Below are 20,426 nucleotides of genomic sequence, written 5' to 3' on the forward strand. Positions count from 1 at the left end.
GTACCAGCACAGATGACTGCAGCTTGCTGTCTGGCTGAACCCCCGTACAGACACGCAGTCTTTACACACCAGCTCTAATAACAGACGAGGAGTCGTGTACCATGGTTGAAAGGAGGAAGAGTGCAGAAAGGAACTGGGAATAAATTTGTAAGAAGATGAGAGTTGAGATGCAACTTACTGTAAGTGTTTCAGTGTTAAACCCACTCATCTGGCACTCCTCTATCTTTACACAGGAAGGCAGACTGGCCAAATAACGCAGACACAGAGCGGTACCATCTGTCCCAGCTAACACTGGAATTAACAGTGTTGTATCCCAGTGATTACGTAGGTGTAGGTCAGTGCCCTGCATGCACGTATTACAGGGAAACCAGGTGGCAAAGTAGCTTTAATGTACCCCAACAGGAGGTATGTGTAGCAACCATCACATGCCAATTTTGAAAATGCAATCTTCCTGTTTTCAGGCTTAAAAACAGAATAAACGCAGAAACCCAGGAATTGCTTGAGGCTCAACTAAAGTCTGACTTCAGAAAGCAAACAAAAATAGCTAACCCATTGGTCAATCCAATCCCATTCTTGTGGCATCAGTTTTTTGACAGCAATATATGGGTTCCAGTTCAGTTTCAGAACACTTTGGCCTCTGTAGCAGAGAGAAAGTAATATGACAGCACGGATATTTTTACCCTGTCACAATGCAGAGCAAAACAATTTGTCCAAGTCAGCTTAAGTGGTGATTTAAGCTGACCTACCTTGGTGTACACTGAAACAGGGTAGGAGGAGCAATCACATGGTGAAGTTGATGTCTCTGAGCTGTAGTGGTGGGGACCTAGAAGATGGGCTATTATATAACAGCTACAGGGATACTAGGTCCTCAGTGTTCAGCTAAATTTTCAAGAAAATAGAAATACACACATTACCACACTGGAAGGATGTTATAACTGCCTGAACTCTTCCATTAGAAGATGTATTTGAAGCTTAAGTTCTTAAGGGTACAGTACATCTACCTACCTTTCACTGTATGCAGTAATTTTATTGCCTCATGTCTCTTCCTTGTCCCCCAAAGATCTACAGCAGACATGATTACACGGCTGATGACAGTCGCAACAATTTTTCAGTCATGCAGAAGTGTCTGACCTCTGGGAACACAGGTGGGGGACCTTCGACATGGCAACATTCATCAGTCTTGAAAAACCTGTCTACAATTGCTGGACTCAGTGCACGTATTACATTCTCTTGGAGCAAGTGTGCGGGCTGATGTTGCTCTACTGTCTGTTATCTTTGGATACGTTGTGCGCCAGCCAGTTCACTTTGGTTTTCCAGCTCTCTCGCAAGGCTTCATTAAACTTTAGTCTGAAGTGCTTCAGTGCCTCCTCATCTGTTTTGCTGAGAGCTAGGGAATCCTGAAGGTAAGAGGCAGAAATCAGCGTAGCTTCACTGAAAGTGCAACTGAACAATTAACTGCTCAACTACTAAGATGTTTACTCACTAAGAAATTACTCCATTGAAAGGAGCACCAAGTGGCCATTAATTGTTTTTCATAGTTACTATAGTGGCACAAGGTTTTTTCGTATTTATATAGGTGCATCCTACTTTTACACTGGGTATAGGGAAACAGTAGGGGTTTTTTTTAGTGCTCTTGTACAAAGCTACTGTATTTCAGTTGGCCACGGCTAGGTTGTTATAATTTAAGGGACAAGCCGTGAACAGGAAATTATATACATCCACAGAGCTCTGTCTCCTTCCCCACAAACTGCTTCTACAAGGTACCTACTGCCTTTATGCTGAAGAATCTGAAGTCATCTCCTGAGGACCAGTATCTGGCATTTCTGATGTCCTGCGCATTAATGTTGGATGTCTACTCGTGATTTTTGGAGCTCATTTGCCTCTAAGAATATGCCCTTCCACACTGAACTCCTCCTCACTGAGCTACAAGATCAGGTACTCAGTTTTAACCATATCTGGGCTCTGCTTCTCTTACCTTTAGATACTGAATGTCTTTAGAGCAGCTGAGTTCTGGCAGGCCGGCAGCTTTCATCAGTGCAAACAAGTGCAGGAAGAGAAGACCATGGCGCCTCAGAATCATATAGGCTTTTTCACAATAACCCCTGAATCTGTTCAGAAAGGAAGATGAGGCAAAGGAATGAAGAATGCAAGCTATACCATTTTATAAAGCAAGACTACTTATTAGTCTGAACTCTGCTGTCTGCATTGATGACTACCCCGCTCTTTCACCTTCTCTAACAGGTAGATAAATTACTTGCTTTTGTGTGTATAGACAGCTATAGGCAACATATCATTGGTGGAAATAAATTCCGAAAATTCAGACCTTAAAAAGCTTAAGTTTAACTGCTAACACTTACCTTTCAAACTTCTCATTGTTGTTAGTTTTTCCTTGCTGGATGACATGCACAAAGTCATAAGTTAAGATGAAAGGAACGCGTTCTCTATTAATACCAAATTTAGTCTTGAAGTTCCCCAAAAAGTGACCAAAATCAATATGGAACAGCTGAAAATATGGAAGAAAAAAAATTGGTTTCAGAATAGTATCTATTTTAGCTGATCAATGTTGAGTTCTCTTCACAGTTACTGTATTCAAAAGATATTGACCATAGGATTTGCGGAGGGAGAAAAACTACCTCTCCCATGGCACTCCTTTGGGAAAAGAGGCAATATTTACTTGCCACGATATTCTCTAGTGTAGTTGGATGTTGAATAGGGCAGAAAAGGTACTTACCTCTTCAATACTTGGTATAGCTGAAGAAATTTCTGATTTTTGTAAAGCCTTAGAGTCTCACTAGCAGAAGCAGAAAGAGAACTAAAATGGGCACCCTACCAGTGGAGTTTGCCATCCCAGACGGTGAGTGGAAAGATGATGTCCTGTTTTGAAGTTGCTACAAAATATTACTTGCTCAGGTAAGGCTTCTTTTCCCCCTCCTGTTTTTTGTGGGTTTTTTTTGTTTTTTTTTTTTTTAAATACCAAGCACAGTGCAGTCGTTCCACCACTAGCGCAGCGATGGGAAGGAGGATGCTGTGCAGAACCTTGCACACTATGACAATTTTGCAGAGCCCCTGTAAACCCCAGATACTCAAACCCCGGGTTTGATACCGCAGGGCATCAGCTCCCCCACGTGGACAAACAACTGCTTGGCCTCTGCTCTGCAAAAACAGTTTTGTAAGCCCCTGCCCAGCACTTTTTTTAATGGGGAGAAGAGGGCAGTCCTAGAAAAGGGGCTGCTGCTAGTCACAGCCCAGGGAGGGACGTTAGTGTCTTGTTAGCAAATGACACAGTGTCTCTGTCCCTGCTGTGACCCCAAAACAAAGGCACTACTAAGTTTCTTTCACCATGACTGCTTGATTTACAAGAAATAAGATGTAGAGGAGCGGGATGCTACACAGAAAGAGTACAGGCAGGCAGTTGCCCATACCTGAGAGATATGAGTGTCAAAAACATCAGCAGCCAATTTCGTACATTCAAATATTAACTAACTGGCTGACTTCACTGGACCTGCAGGAGACTTACCTTGCACCATATAGCACAGGGTTGGTTTAGGCTTTGTAGAATTCACAATTAAACAAGAAAGATAGCTTAGACTTCCCCCTCTACCAAAATATTACTGATGTGGTTTAGTACATGTCCTGTTAACAAACGGATTTTCTTTTTCCTAGTTTTGCCTTTTGTCTTCCAAACGGTGCATGAGAAGACAAGTAGAGGAATCAGTACAGGTATCAATGTGAAATTAAAACCATGCTGATCACTTGCATTCATTTTTAAAAAACAAAACAAAACAACATTTTTGTTAGGAGGAAGACTATAAATATATCAGCTTGGGTAACAGAGGATCTTACCAAGGAACTACAAGCGATTTGTGACTGCTGAAGCCAAGTAAGTCTTCAGAATGATAAGTACAGTGCTTGAGTGTGCATCTGCAGACAATTTTAGGTCTGAGAGGTATAAATTGCTCCACTGTAATTTCAAAGTTGGTAGTAACAGCAGCAGCTGATGGCAATGATGCTTACAGAATTGTAATTCAAATTATAAAACTGTATTTACCCTCTTAATGATAGAAGCTATTGAGAATATTTGTCCAGTCTGCCTCTCGGCCGGAAGGCGAGGTACATTCCTTAGCAGTAGGATTGCACTGGGATGTATAAGTAGCATTCATGCCCCTCTTCCAGTACTTCAACAGCAGCAGTGAATCCCCATACCTGTCCAGTTTCCCGGATCATGATGTTATCACTGTGCCGGTCACCTATCCCCAGCACATATGTTGCCACGCAGTACCCAGCACAGGAAAGAGTGAACTCCTCTATAGCTTGTTCTAATGCGTCGCTGAAGAGGGTGAGAAAAAGATTGAAAGAGACTTTTACTTTGCACACCCGTACGTCACCACTGGAAAAGTTGTTTTTATAGCTTCCCCCATGCAAACCTGCAGGAGAAGGTAAGGCAATCACATGTTTGAATTTCTGTAGTGCTCTCCAGAGGCAGTACTCCCATCCATCCTTTGCAAAAACTAGCTGCAATAACAACTGTCTGTAATGGGAGAGGTCCGGATAAGGTTGTGTCCACAGTCTCAACAAAAATGGTTTAGTCTCAACTAAATTCACTCATTTCTAGATCTCCACAGATCCAGAAGACAGAAGCAGGCTCCCAGAATGCTACATCAGAGGAGCACTGATGTATTGCTGCTATCTGTTTCTATATCTTGTAATACCCCAACCTACACAGCTTTTGTGCTGCTTGCTTTTTTCACCTCCCAGTTTTGGCATTGCTCCTGCCCCTTTTCCAGCTGCCACCACGCTATCTCTGGAGAAACTAACGTGACCAATGGGAAGATCGAGGTTTGGGTCCAGCCTGTGAACAGTGCTACCTTAAGCGATTAAAGATCAAAAACCTTGTACACAGTAACCCAGGTGCCTCCATTTCTGCTCAAGACCCATACAGATCCACATGATGCCTTCCAGTGTGCCAGGCAGCGAAGCAGCCATAGATATTGTGGGACAGCTTGGGAATAGGCATAACTGAAGGAAAAAATTGAGCGAAGCCGAAGAAACAGCTCTAGATGGAAGGAAGCAATAAAGCAGCACTGAGTAAAAGGTAAGCCCACTTACCCTGGGTTCTTGGATTTTAGCCAGTTCAGCAGTGCATCCTTGTTGAAGGCTGCAGTGGCCGCCATGTTGCTCTTGTTCAGCTGGATGTTGGCAATGGTGTCTGAATGCATGACTACTTCTATCAGTCCAGTCTTGTCTCCTGTGGAGAGGCAGCCATAAGGGGTCATCCTGCAGAGATGAAAGAAACCCTTCCACTGAAATCTTGCCCAGAATTGGGTTGAGTTGACTTTTAAGTTTTCCCTTGTCTGCCTTATCTACTCCATATCTTCTCTGCATTTCTACTCCTCAGTACCACAAAACCTGACTAGCTGCTCACGGAATACTAGACAGACCTGTCGGGGACAAAATAAGCTTACAGACAAAATGGCCTCACCACACGCAATTTATCATTGCGGTGGGACAGCTGTGCGTACATTACTCACCTCAGGTCCAGGCCCTCCTGCTTCCACAGGATGTCCATCAACTGGATCATCTGCAGAGTCAGCATGTCCTGACGAAGATCTGTGCAGCATTACCAAGGAAAAAAGGGTCATAAGTACCTCTCATTCTCCGCTCAGCTTGTGCTCTTGCAAGTGGCACTTGTTTTGCCCCTGAAGCAGGCTGCTAGAGGGGCCTTTGCCATGTTTGTCACTTGCTAGGTCGAGCTAGTAAAGAACATCAGCACAGGGCAATGTTTACTAGTCCACTAATAGTGTAAAGCCACCATACCAGATACCTTAACTTGGACATGATTATACTAATGGAGGTATACGCTACTTCACTTTGCCAAAGCCCTTCACGTAGTCAATGTAGCAATTTAGAAAACATCTGTCTGGACACAACGCTGAGCAGCAGCCACTCCAACCCTACAAAGCTTGGACTGCTGTAGCTCTTTCAGAGCTCACACCGGGTTTCTTTTTACTGTGTGAGGTTATCCAGCTACTACTGTGCTAAAATCTTAATGAAGAGGGCAGCAAGCAGAAATAGAGAGGAGAGTTTATTATATCTCCAGCTTACTGACAAAAAACTCAAACACGGTGGTAGTCCTCATCTACACATATTTAGGCCCACTCGCCACAATAAATATCTGAAACTATTACGCCTGTGAAAACATATCCTTTAAAGACTTGACTTACCATCTCCATTTTTAAAAATAATACCCACTCCACCTCCACCTGTCTCTTCGTTATTAAACACAATCCATAAAGGTTTCATTTTGGAGTCCATAAAGGTGCACTGATCCACACTAGAGGAAACAAGAACACTACCATCAGAGTTTCCATCTATTAAAAAAGCAGCAGCCATCTAAGCTGCAAATTCAACTGCATTTACAAATGCGAACAGACTGGTGAATTCCGTGAGGAAAGAGGACCTTGGGGTAAACAGAAGCCTGGCTCTACTGCTGAACAAAGCCTGCGGCACAAATTAAGAGATACAGCTATCTTCCTTACCACACTTCAGCGAGGATAATGTTGGGGTTCAGGGGGGACTGGAGGTGGGAAAGTGCTTCAAGGTAAGTTTCCTGCTTCATGCACATATGCATCATCTCCTTGGTTTGAGGCTTGGTGGCCTTCTGAGAACTCACTTTAACAAAGTCATTCAGAGCTTTCATCTTGTTGAGTGCTTCTCCCTGAAAAAAGGAAGGGATGGAACAGGGTTAACAAATAGGAAATTCCTGGAGAAAGTTTAAAAACTATTAAAATCTACTGTGAAATGTAAACCTTCCTTGGTTGTATCTCTTACCTTCTCTTCATCTTGTGGCAGTTTCACACATTGCTACAAAACAAATTTACTACTATCTGCTTGAGGGAGATCCATAATCAGTTATGGATATTCTGCTAGGCACAAATGCATCACAAGGTAATGACTGCACCAGGAACAATGCACATTATCAAGCACGAAAGGAAGAAGTGAGGTGCACTGGTTAGAAAAGTGAGGATGAGACCTATAGTCCCTGCCCTTCAATGCTTTTGAGGAGTTCTGGTTATGCAAAAGTGCCACTGAGTCTTGAAAATAGAAGCAGCACCGGTTTGTGGGCAAATGTTAGATACAACATGTATACATGAGTCCCTCACTTCTGAATTAAGTACAGTGATCTTTGATAGATAACAGAGAAGTTTTAGAGAGTGGGTAAAACAGCAGGATTGCCTGACACAGCAACTGAAGGAAAGACTGCACCGCCCCAAATCAGACAGCCAGTTGTGATCAGCTCCTACTACCATGGTAACTCATTTAAGTCATCTAATAAAAGCAGTGGTCCTTGAACATTTCAAACCATTCTAGACACATAGTGTAGTTTAGGACATGTGCGGGTGAGTAAGAGATGAGCAAAGTCACATGTGAAGGGGAACTCCAGGCTCTTACTAGGATATGCCAAAATCAATATAGCAGTTAGTTAAAAGGCTTTTTTTTATATTACTGATAACATTAAGTTGGAGAAGCTAGCAGCTGAGAACCAGCTCCAAGCAAGAGGGAAGTCAACCTTACGGCTAAAAGCAATTTTTACCTGTTTCATCAGAACTTTCATATGGTGGGTGCTGCCTCTGCAGTATGCTTCCAGGATCAGGCCAAACCTCAAGGCAACTGCAGGAACATGCATTTCTGACCTAGCGGAAGAAGGGAGGTTAAAGCAATTCTGACTCACTGCAGTGAGTGACTAATTCTCCCATTCATGCCAGCACAAGGAGGGAGGGAGAGGAGGGTGCAGAATATTAGCTGCTCTTTAGATTTTTCTACGTACTGGGGAGGGGAAAAAAATGCACTCACCCCCAGAAGGTGATGCAGAAAAACCATTGCTTGAAGTGATGAGACATCTTTCTAAATGACTGAATTGCTAACCACTCCTTTAAGAACATTACTTAAGGAGCAAGGACGGTTCAGAGCCTATGGCTCAGAACTGGCAGGTGGCCATGGATGTCCAAAGTACATTTCAACTCACAGGCATGTGTGTATATATACACAAATTCGGAAAACAGAACCTAATCCAAACACCACCCCAACAACAAAAGAAAAAAATAACAAACAAATTAAAAAAGATTGTGTGTCCTCCTGGAATAATCCTTATTCAGTCTCCCAAAGTAAAAAGCAGCAGTTCCTGGGTTTTGATAATCACAGCAAGGAAATCCCACCAATGCTTTGATGAAAGACACTAGCTAAAAGACAGCCAATAGCCTTTAAATAAACACCCTGACATCTATACATACAGACAAGCTTACTGTATCGCTTCAGAGCAATGAGGAAACCAGTAAATGCTGGTTTCACTCGATTACCGAGAAAAAGCCCAAAACATTTGCTCTTTACCTCAGATGCCAGAAGAGGAAGTGGCCGATCTTGCGGTTGGATAACGCCCTGTCCAGCAGGAACTTGGTTAATTCACAGTCTAAGTAGGATTCATACTTAAGCACCTGGACAAGCTGTAGCAGGTATTGGAACAATTCATGATCTCTGTGGACAGAAAGGAATAATAAAAGACAACCTTATCTTTACTGCAACAAGCATACTTGCAAAAACCGCAGAGACAAGACTGTCAGCCTTGTTCACAGTTCCCCTCAGCAGTCCTAAACATAAATAGAAAGGGGCTCTGCATATCCCTTGTGGATAACACTTACGTCAGCTTCTTTAATGAGTTGATAGCAAAGGAACCAACATAACGGTCAGGAAAGCTAAAATCCAGCAGCTCCAAGGCATTCAGGACAGGCAACTCTGGCCAGGTCTGAAGCAGGGAAATCATCTGTAAGGGGGGGGGGTGGAAATAGCAAAAAAAGGAACAAGCTTTTTATGACAATTGGTATAAATCTAAAATTTTAGTGATGGAAGAAGAGCTCCTTTGTGGGGGGTCACTATTTATAGATGCCTTAGAGCAACTTGCAGACACCAGGTCAAAAACCATCAGTCCAAACTTTCCAGCAAGGCTGACAGGAGGAGCCATCCAAGTCCACCACAGGGTTACATTTGCTGTACCACAATTAGTGGAATAAGCTCTTTGGGAAAAGCACTTTTCTGCAGCATAATAATGTAGACTAGAAAGGGACCTTTAGAAGGTACTGTCAAAGCTCTTGAAGTAAGAACAGCATCCCTAACTGATGTCTGACGTTCTCGGTGGAAGAGATTCTCTGACCCCCTGAGGTAGGCTTGTACTGGTCTCTCACTATCAGTTAAGAATATCCAATCCAGATCCTATTTCTGCCATGAATTAAACACTTTTTCTTACCTCCGGTTTCTAGAGGGAATAAAGCAAGACCTTGTTGGCCAGTAATGAGTCTGGGAGAGCACATAGAGCCAAACAGAGCTTGGAAGAGCCAAACCTCAACTCAGCTGGGTACCACTCGCCATAAGTTCGCAGTGACTGGATGAGAACAGAAAACTACCTGCACCGGGGCACTGCAAAACATCCCCTGCTAAGTTGGCCTCCCAAACACAAACACAGGAATGCAGACACTGAAAGATGGATCAAAAAGGGAGCCCTGGCTGCCAACCCCCACGTCCTCACCTGGGCAACATCTTCATGCTTGTTCCATTTGGTGATGATAAGCAGCTTTGCCAAAGCTTGTGGGTACTGGTCACGGATATCATACCTCATCTTCCACACCAGGTCTTTCTCATGCTCATATAGTTCTGTGTGGCTCCTCCGCTCCAGTATCTCCTTCAGTTGCAGCTTCTGCTCATGGGAATCACAGGAAAGAGCATACACAGGGCTCAGTCTCAACCCAGAGGACTTGTTCAGCCCAGAGAAACCCTGTAGGACTGGGGCACGACCCAGTTCGGTGAAAAAAAGCTGGTTGAGGGTAAGGTGGAAACATATAACTTGATCTATGAAACCAGGCTTGCGCATAGCCTGCACGTAGCCGAAAAACTGATGCCAGAAGACTCACCTCCTCAGGATCTTCTGGTGCAGCACGGGGTTGTTCTCCATTCCTCCCCAACTCCAGCAGCTGGGACACAAATAAAGAGTCTGAGAAAGGCTCCTCATTTCCTCTGTACTTCTAGCTCACCATCACTTCAGGCATTTATGCTGCATTAGAGATCAGTCACTTGCCACCTCTGGAGAAGGGAACCACACCTCTCACAGCCCAAGTGTAGGTAACGTACTCAGCAGGACCCCTCTGCTCAGAGGTGTAACCTAACTGCCCATAGAGCCCCTTCCCTGGTAATAACAAGAACGAAAGGATGAGTCCTTTCCCCCAGAGGGGCACATCTGCACACCCACATAGTTCATGAACAGGGGCTCTGGGTCACTGAGCTCCAGGCTAACACGAGCCATTCCAGATTCTTAGAATTGGCGTGCATTTGCCAAGCAGACAGCACTACCCAAGCCACCTTGCACACTGGCACAATCCGTTAAAGCTTCTGAGCCAGAACACGCATCGGGAGGAGCATGCGTATATGTCCCTGGCAGAGCAGATCTCCTTTCTTCCCTGTAACGGGCACATTTCTTCTTCCACTTTGAGTGTCTGACCAGTTGCTGTGACAGATGGAAAATCCCCATACCACACAGCATGTTATCACTCTGTGCTGAAAGGGAGGGAGCTGTCTACTTTCACTCATTTCCCCTTTATTCCTCTTCCTTCCTATAGAGCCTAATGCTGCGTGCAGTTTAAAGGCAGCTCAGTTAAACCCATTTTTTTAAACAAATGCTCATCTGTGAGAGCAGCTTTACCTCAGTAATTCACAGGAATTCACAGCTTGGAAAATTATTCACTCAAAGGTCCACTAGTTAAGAGAAAAAGCCAAATTTTCAATTAACAGTATCTATTCATCAAGTTTGCTTGTACCCAGTCCCTGTCGACAGCTACCCAAGGGACAGTGACACTGTATGCTCCTGCACCACCAGCAAAGCTAGGGAATGTCTAAGCCTTCCAAAAAAAGTGTCCATGTCCCCTACCTGCTCAAATGATGGGTAATACACAGGATGGAATGCAACACTGGGGAAGCAGATGACCAAAGCTGCTGCACTTTCTGTGTTGGGGTTGCACTGTACCGTGCCCATGGGGTTCAGAAGTTCCCCTTTCTCATCTGAAAAGCAAAGTACATAAACCCATGAACCCAAATCTTCCGAAGCTTTGGTCCAGAAAGCAGAGCAGAGGAAGCTTCCAGCTCTGTCACTGGACATTGCCCAGCCCTGAGCAGCTCACTTCATTTTCCTGACCTCTCACGAGCAATGTATACATGACATCTTTAGGACAGCAGTAACTTCTTATCTCATAAATGCAATGCCAAGCAAAGCAAGGCCTTCATCTTGGCAGGGCTCTAGATGCCATCACAATATAGAGCAGTAATTGTACTGGGTCTGCCAGTCTGAACTGTTATGGCCACTCCTACAACTACTGGACAGCAATGCAGAATGCAGGGCATCTACTGTCCTTATGGTGGAGACTAAAGATGCAAAACAATACAGCAGCTCTATCTCCTGACATACCTGGAAAGGAGGACCACATGTGCAAGCAGCACTCCCCTGTTTTCAGCTGGTCCTTATAGTCAAAGAGCATGACATTCACCCACGCAATTGGGCAGTCCTGCAAAGCAAAGAAAGCAGCTCATTTGGGTGCTGTAACTGCAAAGGCTGGATGAAGGGAAGAAAAGAACTAACAAGGAAGTGAGATATCCCCATGCAAAGCAAAGCCCTAACAATAGCCAGGAATAAGAAGTTATATAATCTTGATCTTTTCCAAGTCAGCAAATTGCTACACAGAATACTACAGGCAGGTAACTTATCATTCAAGAGTATGTAGGCACCCCCTCACCAAAGAGGTGCTGTAAAGACTATACCACCCCAGGTAGCCATGCCTGTCTGCTTACCTTTTAAGTTCTCCTAAAATCAGAGTACAAGACGGCATCAAATTCAGATATTTGCCAAAACCTGGGGTCTTTTGTGTAGTGCTGAATGGCACCAAACACTCCCTGAAAATACATCTAAAACTTCATCACCTGCTATTTTGCATAGCTGAAGAATCTCTACATTTCTGGTAAGGCCTTGCGACTCTACACTCAATGATATTTGAAGGAGCTGTGATATATATAAGTTCAGGTATTTCACAGTTTGAGGGGAGGGAGAAGAACCTTAATTTTGAAACAGGGAACACAGAGTTAGTGTGACTTCAGAAAACTAGGCAAAGAATGCTAGATATATCTGATAAGAGGAAGAAAAGGCTTGGCTCCTTTGTACAATAATAAACGCTATTTATAGAAATCAAACTTCATGCTGCCAACCCCCCACCACACCCCCCAAAATAAAACCCCAAAGTCCAACCCAGTCACACAAGCCAGTCTCACTTTAGAGGTGGGAGACTCCAGCAAGTAAAGTGACTGGGACATGGCCAAGAAAGAGAAGCCATCTCCCTGCTCTAACCCAGTTCCCTGCTGCCAGAGCAGACAGACATACTCCACAAGTGACCTAACATTTCCTGCAGTCAGGTTCCCCAAATGAAACAGTTTCCTTCGTATAACAGTTTCAGCAACACCAGCATTTCACTCAGCTGCTCAGAAAACACCAAGGCTTAAGCATACGCTAGCACAGAAACCGACTTGCCGAGAGGTTGCAAGGCAAAATTCTAGTGAGACGCACCCACAAACAGCGTAATATTTGAAGGGAACCACAGTGAGACATCTTTTTGTTCCACTGAGACATTCTGGAGAATGTATCCGGCTTACCCCGAAAGTACACCAAAGGACTTGGTGGAGGTAGCAAAGTCAGCATTTTCCTCTAATGCGACAAAATTAATCACTTCCAAGTGGCCTCTCACAAACCTCTGAGTCGATTTGATTAGACTGAGTATCTTCAGTAAAATCCCATTTGAGACATCAGCTTCTAGATCATAGGGAAAAGCCAAACTAAACACCACCACCAGCAATAACCTTTTCTAACAGAGTAAATGACATCAAACCACAGTGCAGAGCCTGCCAAAACGCAAGGCAAGATTTTTGGTGGATAAGGTCCAGCAAAGCAACGATTCAGCATTGTAAGGACAGAAATATCTCCTGCATGACTTACAGAAACACTGAAAGCCAACCCTCTGGGTGACATTAACCCTCTGACTCATCCCAGTCAGTCTGCAAACATGCCTGTTTTTGTGGCAGTAAATGATTTAGTCCCACCTATCTGCTCTGGACAGTCTGCACAGACAAACAACATGCACGTAATTAACCTCAGAGTACTATAAGCAAAGCAAGCTAAAAGATTATTAATCAAAAACAAAAACCAGGGTGCACTCTGACTGTAACCTCCTCTTACCAATCATTTTAAATGAGAACTGGGCACCTCACTCAGAGCTGCAGCTGATCATGTGGAAAAAATCCATTTCTGCAGAGCTCGGCTCCAGCAAACATTGTGATTCTATATTAAGAGCTCACCAGAACGCATCCACCTTTCCCCAGTACCAGAACACACACAAACAAGATCCTCTTAACAACTCAGCTAACCAGGCTGGTTTTGGTTTGTCAATCAGAATAGCAAGATTTCTCTCTGACTGCTTCAGAACTGAAAATTATTCCAGTGTGACCACAAAAACACAGCCTGTGGATGAATCAGATATTCTGTTCAACAAAAGCCTCCAGCAGGAGTTGGAGTTCTGCTATTCTTAAGTAAAAAAAAAAAAACACAACAATAAAAAGGTTGATCCTGGTCCTGGCCTCAAAATGTTCCCATTCTGAAGTCTCCAACCCAGAAACTGGTCCACACAAGCAGTACTAGTGGGTTGCCTGTTGCTGCCCAGACATTAATGCACTGTAACCCTGAGAACCCTATCGATGTCAACACAACAAAGCTCAGTGAACCTCCCAGCAGTGAAAAGAAGCTAGCAGAACTGAGACCAAAATCTGTGATCACATTTATCAGCCCCTCATTCCTCTGCACTCTAGTAAAGATGGCATGACTAATCCTCTCTTTAAAGCACGGTAACAGCGTTTTTGTGGCTGCAGAAACAATAATTTGCAGAGGAACAAATGCATTTGTTGCTCATAAAGAAAACTCTTCACATGCAAAGACCTAGAGGCATCATGCTTAAGTTACAACACTGGGAAACGAGCAATTCAATTACAGGCTGCACTTAGATCTACTTTTAGTTACTGAATTATTAATGGCCTAGAAGTTTTCAAATAGAGGAAAGTGAGAAATATCACTACATCTCTGATTCAGAAGCTCAAAACAAGAGCTTCCAAAGTGATTTAACGCTTTCTATCCTCAGTTTGCAGCATCTGGAACAGTAACCTTGAAGATTCTGCACTTTATTTTACCTCACCTAAAGCTTTGCTGTAACCAGCGTTTACATTCCTCATTTTCTTCCTCCTTCTTAGCTGTTAATTTGCTCCATGGGGGATTTGCCTGAAAGACCTTACTAGAAAGAAGATGCAACACAGAAGATGGTTTAACCTCAACTACAAAACAAGGAAGTTGCAAAACAGCAAAATAGAGACACTAACACAAATGATTCCTCTTTACGTGCATTCATATGCTGGGTATGTTTCTTAATGGTCTTCCTGGACAAGAAATTACATTTAAACAACCTTTCCTACAGGCAACCACTCCTCAGTTTCCTGTTCTGTTGAAAAAGTTACTGGCCATCATTCTGTAAGCTCTTTTATTAATACAGTCCTCTTGTGCAAGCAAAGGGCATTTGGTTCAGAACCGTGTCCTGTGCCCTCCAGCACTGGCAAGCCTTGCTCAGACCCACGCTGGCTTACTTACAGCTTTCTTGGACTTCTTCTTGGTGGAACGTGCCTTCTTTGCCTTCTCGATGACAGCATAGAGGGCAAAGCAGAGCCGCGCCATACGGGGAAGATCACAGATGTTAATATCAAAATCCAGCCTCTGCTTCCACACTGGCTCTGAGCATACGTTCACTTCAGAGCTTGACACCATCTTGCACAGCATCTCATTGCCATGAAAGAGACCTGCTTGCACGACCAGCTGAGGGAAGGAGAAGTAAGAGAATACCATGAATCCACAGGGACTTGTTTGCTGAAGACACATGATTAGAAGAGGAATAGGACAGGTCATCCACTCCCCTGAAGAGGATGGCCTACTCCTGTCCCACTCCCAATTCACTGAGACATTAAGTTCCTTAATCTTCCTCTTCACTCAACTTCAGTAAGGGCATTGTTATCTTTTTACTTCACGCGGACTTGCAAGAGCTGCTTAATCATTGCAAAACGCTTGGGTAATCCATTGGTAAGAGTATTACAGGTTTCATGCTGTAAAGCCAGGCTATATAAATACCAAATCTTGCCCCCCAAGATGCTGCAAAAGCTCAGGAACCCGTCACGCTGAAAAAACCAGGCAGACACCAAAGAGCTGGGCCAGTGCTTATACCAAAGAGGAGGCAAATCGACATCCCAGGAGAAGGGCACCTGCAAACAGCTGAGCCCAAAACCAGGCCTGCAGCGCAGTGCCAATGGTGAGCTGCTGCTGGGTGCACATTTGACTGCAAATCTGCACTCCTCTTGCAGTCTGCCAGACTGCTGTACAGCCGATAGGCCAGTCTCATCCCCATCTTTACCTCTTGTTACAGTATTGCTGGCTAGTCTGAATCACAGGAGTCCTCCCCAGGAGAAGGTCCCTGCAAATGATGGGGCACTGGGCTGAAGAAATAACTATTTCATTGCCTGTTTCTTTATAAAGCCTTGCCCTGCAGAACACCTGTATACATGATATATTCTTGCCCCATTTCCTTCCTTTCCCAAAGGGCAGTCATTCCCCTTCTCCACGTTCGCCTGCTCCCCCGTCATGGCAAGCAGCTTGCAAATCCCAGGGCTTTGCTGCATCATGCTTTCTGTCTTAATTTTACCGGTCACCACCTCTCCTATCATTCTCTCTTGTCCGAGCTGAATTTCCCCTCCTCTGCTTCTTGCAGATTTCCCTGCGCCTCCACACTGCTGTCAAGCGATATTACCACAGGGCAGCAGCTCTGTTTGCTACTCAGAAACTTCTGCAGGGGAGTGTTTCTAAGAATGCACTGCTGGGCCGCTGCTTAGCGAGTTCCCTTCCCCTTCCTGTTGTGCTGCAGTTTAGAAACTGCCCAAAGGCTGAATGAAGCATAATAGAGCATCACATGAGATCCAGCTGTCGGCCTCTGCTTTCCTCACCACACAAACAAGACAGATGCAATGGGAAAGCCAAAACACAAAACCAAAACCCCAAAGTGAGTCAGTACCTACCTTCATTCTCTCGTCTGCATTGACCTTGCTGCCTTGCACCAGCTCAATGTAGAAAGACTGCTCTAAGGACCAGAGAGAACTATAGTTTGGCTAGAAAGAGAAAAGGGTTCCGGTCAGAAATAGATGCAACAAAGACTTCTCGAGCCAGCCCCAGACCTCATCTCTCATCACGTGCTTTTTGCTCCAACAGAAAAGAGCATTGCCTTGCAGGTGGGCAGCATGAAGTCTGTGACAACCAGGGAAGTTGTGGAAGGAGCTGGAAGGCTGCCTGGAAATTCCCAGCTCTTAGACCCTAGCTAGGAACCCGTCCCGAGAGAGGCAGGGAGAACCAGCTGCTGTTCCCAGACAAGATCAGCATCTCCATCAACGGATGAGTTGAGGGTGACCCCGCTGGGTGACTGTCCCCTTTTACCTTTTTCTTAGGGAGCGGGGGAGGCTTGGCAGCCATCTTTGGGGGGCTGGCAATACAGTTGGTTTGCTCATCTCTCATAGCAATGATAGTGGAGGAGTGTACCATGGTCAGGTGGGGTGTTTGGCCTCGGTGCAGGCAGCTGCGAATATACTGCAAAGAGAGGAGAGAGTCAGCATGGATGAAAGAGCCAGGCAGGCAAGAGCAGTCATGCAAATCAGAACTGGCTGAAGCAGAAACAGGTGGAAGGAGTAAGGAAAGGACACAGCAACAATCAAAATTCAGTTTTAATTTATCTCCTCTTGCTTTATAAACCCGCAACTCACTGGACTCGTATTGCCAGCACTGAGAATACGAAGTGCCTTTTATAGCTGGCATTTCATCAACTGACTTAAAAGGCTGCGTTAAGGGAAAACACCGAGAGGGATTCAGCACTCCCAACAGCAGTTTGCCCTGCCAGGGGAACGCAGGATTAGTTGCCCAACTTTCAGGAGGAGAACCCCCAGCCCACCATGCAAGCAAACAGACATTTCCAGAACCATAGTCTATAAATCCATTTACACAGCACTTGGTACCCAGGGACGGGCTTAGATCACTAGCCCTCAAAAACGTAAGGATCTGTTAGGTTGCTAGAAGTATCCCTTGCCCTAACTAGCATCCGGGTCCTGCCACTGATGCATTGCACGCCTGTAAACAGCGTTGCCTCCCTGATGGAGGATAACAGGTCTCAATCCACCCTCCCAGCAAGACGAGGCCATATGGGAACAGGGTCATTGATAAAGCAAGACACAAGGCTCACCTGGAACTGGTACAGGGGGTAGTTCCCATAGAGATATTCACATTTCCCATTCACCTGCAGGGTGTAGTCCTCTGGGTTCTCCACTGTCTCATGGCGGAAGACGGTAGCCTGCTTCTTGATAGCATAGCTCATTAACGTGATGGGGAACTCCTTTGGGGAGATCTGGAAAGTGAAGCTCTCCTGCAATCCCAACAATACAGCATACACTGTCAAATGCCAGCAAAGGGCTGAAATCAGCACAAGGAGCAGCAGTAGCTCAGTATAAGTAACAACATTCCTGTTGCTGACAATAAAGAGCAGGATAGGAAGGCAGAATTACCCCCCCCCACACATTAGCAAATAAGTAGGGATGTTTGCCAAACTGGGCAGGAGCATGTTTCAGCAGCACAAGCGCAAGGCTGGAAATCAGGAACTTCAAGTCCAGTTTAAGCAGAATCACCAGTTCATGTGGTTGCTAGTCATTAAAAATCTTCCCACTGTCATTCCACCAGCAAGGCAGAGGGTGGCTAGGGTCACCATGCTCAAACGCACTGCTCTGGAAGGCCCTTCTCCCATGGGGTGGCTCCTGCTTCATGCCCAGGCACAACATGCAAAAATAACATTAACCAAGAGTAGCAGGCAAGAACAGGGGCCCATGGGCTACACAGACCGATGCCTGCAAGCAGTGTATGCTGAGCATGAGCTGAGCAGACTCTTGGGCTTCAAAAGGACAAGGCATGTATTGGATTCCATGCTCCTCTCCTACCCAAAACCAAAAAGCTTCCACCACATGTACATGCAGCAACCTCAGCTACCAGCTAACCAGTACACCCAACGCATGTTCAGGAAGGGGAACAGCTCCCTTGGTTGGAGGCGCAGAGCGTGCCTCCCAACCATCTCCACAGGCAGAGAAATCTGGAGAATGAAGATGAAACACTGAACACATGGAAACACTGTCCACGCACACATTATTCTGTCTCCAAATGCCCAAAGGTTCCCAAAGGGAAAGCACAAACCAGTTAAACATTGTCACAGAAAAGTTTGTGCTTTACCCCGCCAGACTGAAACTTGACGTTGACAAAAATGTTCTTGGTGGGGGTATGTAGAGGGCCAGTCCCAAGGCCTTTGGCCATGGGCTCCAGCTGCAAGGGAAAGTTGTACTCCATCCAAGCTGCCCAGCTGAGCTGCTGCCGCTTTGCTGCTCTCTCCTCACAGAACTGGCACATTTTGGTGCGGAAATCATTCACCTCCGGATCCCGCACAGAGTCGAACTCGTGCAAACCTAAGCGGAGAGTAAGACAGAAAGGCAAAATAAGCATCTGCACCCAATGGGGAAAATGAGCCTTTCATAATCAAGCGTCTGTGAAATGGTCTTCCTAAACACACACTTAATATTTGGCCAAAAGGAGAAGGGTCAGCCAAGCTACTACCAACCGCTTACTATGTACAATTGCACCGACTCAATTACTATAGCCCTCTGTCAGCAGGAAAGATCACCCTTCTTGGGTCTGCACACACACTGTTCCCTCACCAGACCCACCAGAGACCAAACTTGCTAATTTAATTGCCTGCATAAGCAGGGCCCCGTCGCTATTCCACAGGCAGCAAGGCTGTCTGGGGCAGAAGCGTGTTTCACCTACAGCCAACACCCCTGCCACACTCCTGGCGAGAGCGATGTCGGGGGAACCGACCTTTTCCAATGAGCAGGCTGATCTGGGAGTTAATAACCTTCTTGACTCTGTCTCCTTCTCGAGCCACGAGCCGCAGCACTGGTAAGAAGGGCTGGATGTCACAAAGCCGCCGTTGCTCATCCTCCAACTCTTGCTGTTCGGCTGTCTGGTTGATGCACGTGAAGACATAGGCTTCCGGATCACTGAGCATATGGTACAGCGGCTCATACTGAGCATGCTTCCACACCACCTGGGCCAGACCAACAGCAGGGTGAAAGTTAGCGCTGCGCTGCCAGAACCTCATCTTCCTCCTACCGTCACCCAACCACCTCACTCTCCCGAGATACACCGTTCAGCGAAGGCAACGCACAGCCAAATCTTCTCACAGCCCTCCTGGACCTGCAATCACAGGCTGCTTTTCCAGCCAAGTCTGGTGGCTCCAACTTGTGCTGAACTGCTGGGTGGATTTATTTGCAAGTGCCTTTAATTGACTTCCTTTTTTCATGCTTGCCATTTGTTTCAGGCAAAGTAAATCCCTCAGCCTAAGTATTTAAATAGCCCCCACCCAAATACCTCACAGTAAGTACCTGCTGACTGCTAGCCTTGTGAAATAGAGGTATTACCCCCACTGGAAGCAAAACTGGGTTAAGTAACTTGCCCCCAGTAACACGAAACCTGTGACAAGAGCCAAGAACTCTTCTCAAGTCCTCTCAACACTATCCAGATCCAAAGATCCTTCGCTCCCAGTGGATGGCACTTCCACACAACTGTTCATATTCCATTTCTTCACTCTCATCCTAAGTGCCTGCTACAGGAGACAAAACTCCAGAGCAGATGGGCCTCTGGTCTGACCCCATGTGCCTACTGGCTGTAAAACACAGACCTGTAACTTAACAGCTGGAAACAATCAGCTCTACTTAGGGGTTTTTTGGTTGGGTTCGGGTTTGGGTTTTTAAACCCGAAAATTGCAGCATGAGAAAACTTGGAACAGTCTGGCACTGTGCTTCTGTCCCTTGTGATCTGTGATTCATCTAGGCCAGGTTGCTGCTGCAGAGAAAACCTTTTCCACTGCTTTCCTTCACTCTCCCCTAACCTCGCTTCCTGCCCAGGGAAACAAGGAAGCAGCTACATTTCATTTACATATGGTTTCACCACAGCATTTTATTCCTCAAATGAAGCACTAAGAAATATCCTCTCTATCATTACTGTTCCCAATTTTCAGTATTCAATTTCTGTGAGGCAAGAGAAGACTGGGCTGGCATCCTGAATGCTTTGAGTCAGTCCAGCATTTGTATTTGACTATTTGGGGGTGACTTCTCTTACTTACATATGCATA

The 20,426-nt window shown here is 45.3% G+C and overlaps 1 protein-coding gene across 4 annotated transcripts in view; it reads right to left on the bottom strand.

The window, feature by feature from the left end:
- Nucleotides 1-368: 368 nt before the first annotated feature.
- Nucleotides 369-20,426, bottom strand: part of PIK3CD (phosphatidylinositol-4,5-bisphosphate 3-kinase catalytic subunit delta) — a 57,469-nt gene continuing 37,411 nt past the window's right edge. For all 4 annotated transcript variants that reach the window (XM_069782563.1, XM_069782566.1, XM_069782564.1 and 1 more), the window contains 21 exons: nucleotides 19,112-19,340; nucleotides 18,473-18,702; nucleotides 17,442-17,621; nucleotides 16,646-16,795; nucleotides 16,234-16,323; nucleotides 14,765-14,986; nucleotides 11,501-11,597; nucleotides 10,967-11,097; nucleotides 9,957-10,016; nucleotides 9,575-9,742; nucleotides 8,694-8,815; nucleotides 8,386-8,529; nucleotides 7,592-7,691; nucleotides 6,537-6,715; nucleotides 6,222-6,331; nucleotides 5,529-5,607; nucleotides 5,107-5,274; nucleotides 4,204-4,327; nucleotides 2,358-2,503; nucleotides 1,976-2,108; nucleotides 369-1,397 (listed from right to left, as the gene is read on the bottom strand). In XM_069782563.1, the coding sequence (XP_069638664.1) occupies nucleotides 1,260-1,397; nucleotides 1,976-2,108; nucleotides 2,358-2,503; nucleotides 4,204-4,327; nucleotides 5,107-5,274; nucleotides 5,529-5,607; nucleotides 6,222-6,331; nucleotides 6,537-6,715; nucleotides 7,592-7,691; nucleotides 8,386-8,529; nucleotides 8,694-8,815; nucleotides 9,575-9,742; nucleotides 9,957-10,016; nucleotides 10,967-11,097; nucleotides 11,501-11,597; nucleotides 14,765-14,986; nucleotides 16,234-16,323; nucleotides 16,646-16,795; nucleotides 17,442-17,621; nucleotides 18,473-18,702; nucleotides 19,112-19,340 (3,000 nt within the window). In that variant the 3' untranslated portion in view covers nucleotides 369-1,259. The remainder of the gene's footprint in view (nucleotides 1,398-1,975; nucleotides 2,109-2,357; nucleotides 2,504-4,203; nucleotides 4,328-5,106; nucleotides 5,275-5,528; nucleotides 5,608-6,221; nucleotides 6,332-6,536; nucleotides 6,716-7,591; nucleotides 7,692-8,385; nucleotides 8,530-8,693; nucleotides 8,816-9,574; nucleotides 9,743-9,956; nucleotides 10,017-10,966; nucleotides 11,098-11,500; nucleotides 11,598-14,764; nucleotides 14,987-16,233; nucleotides 16,324-16,645; nucleotides 16,796-17,441; nucleotides 17,622-18,472; nucleotides 18,703-19,111; nucleotides 19,341-20,426) is intronic.

This window comes from Haliaeetus albicilla, chromosome 4 (genome assembly GCF_947461875.1).
Source record: "Haliaeetus albicilla chromosome 4, bHalAlb1.1, whole genome shotgun sequence".
NCBI classification, from domain to species: Eukaryota; Metazoa; Chordata; class Aves; order Accipitriformes; family Accipitridae; genus Haliaeetus; species Haliaeetus albicilla.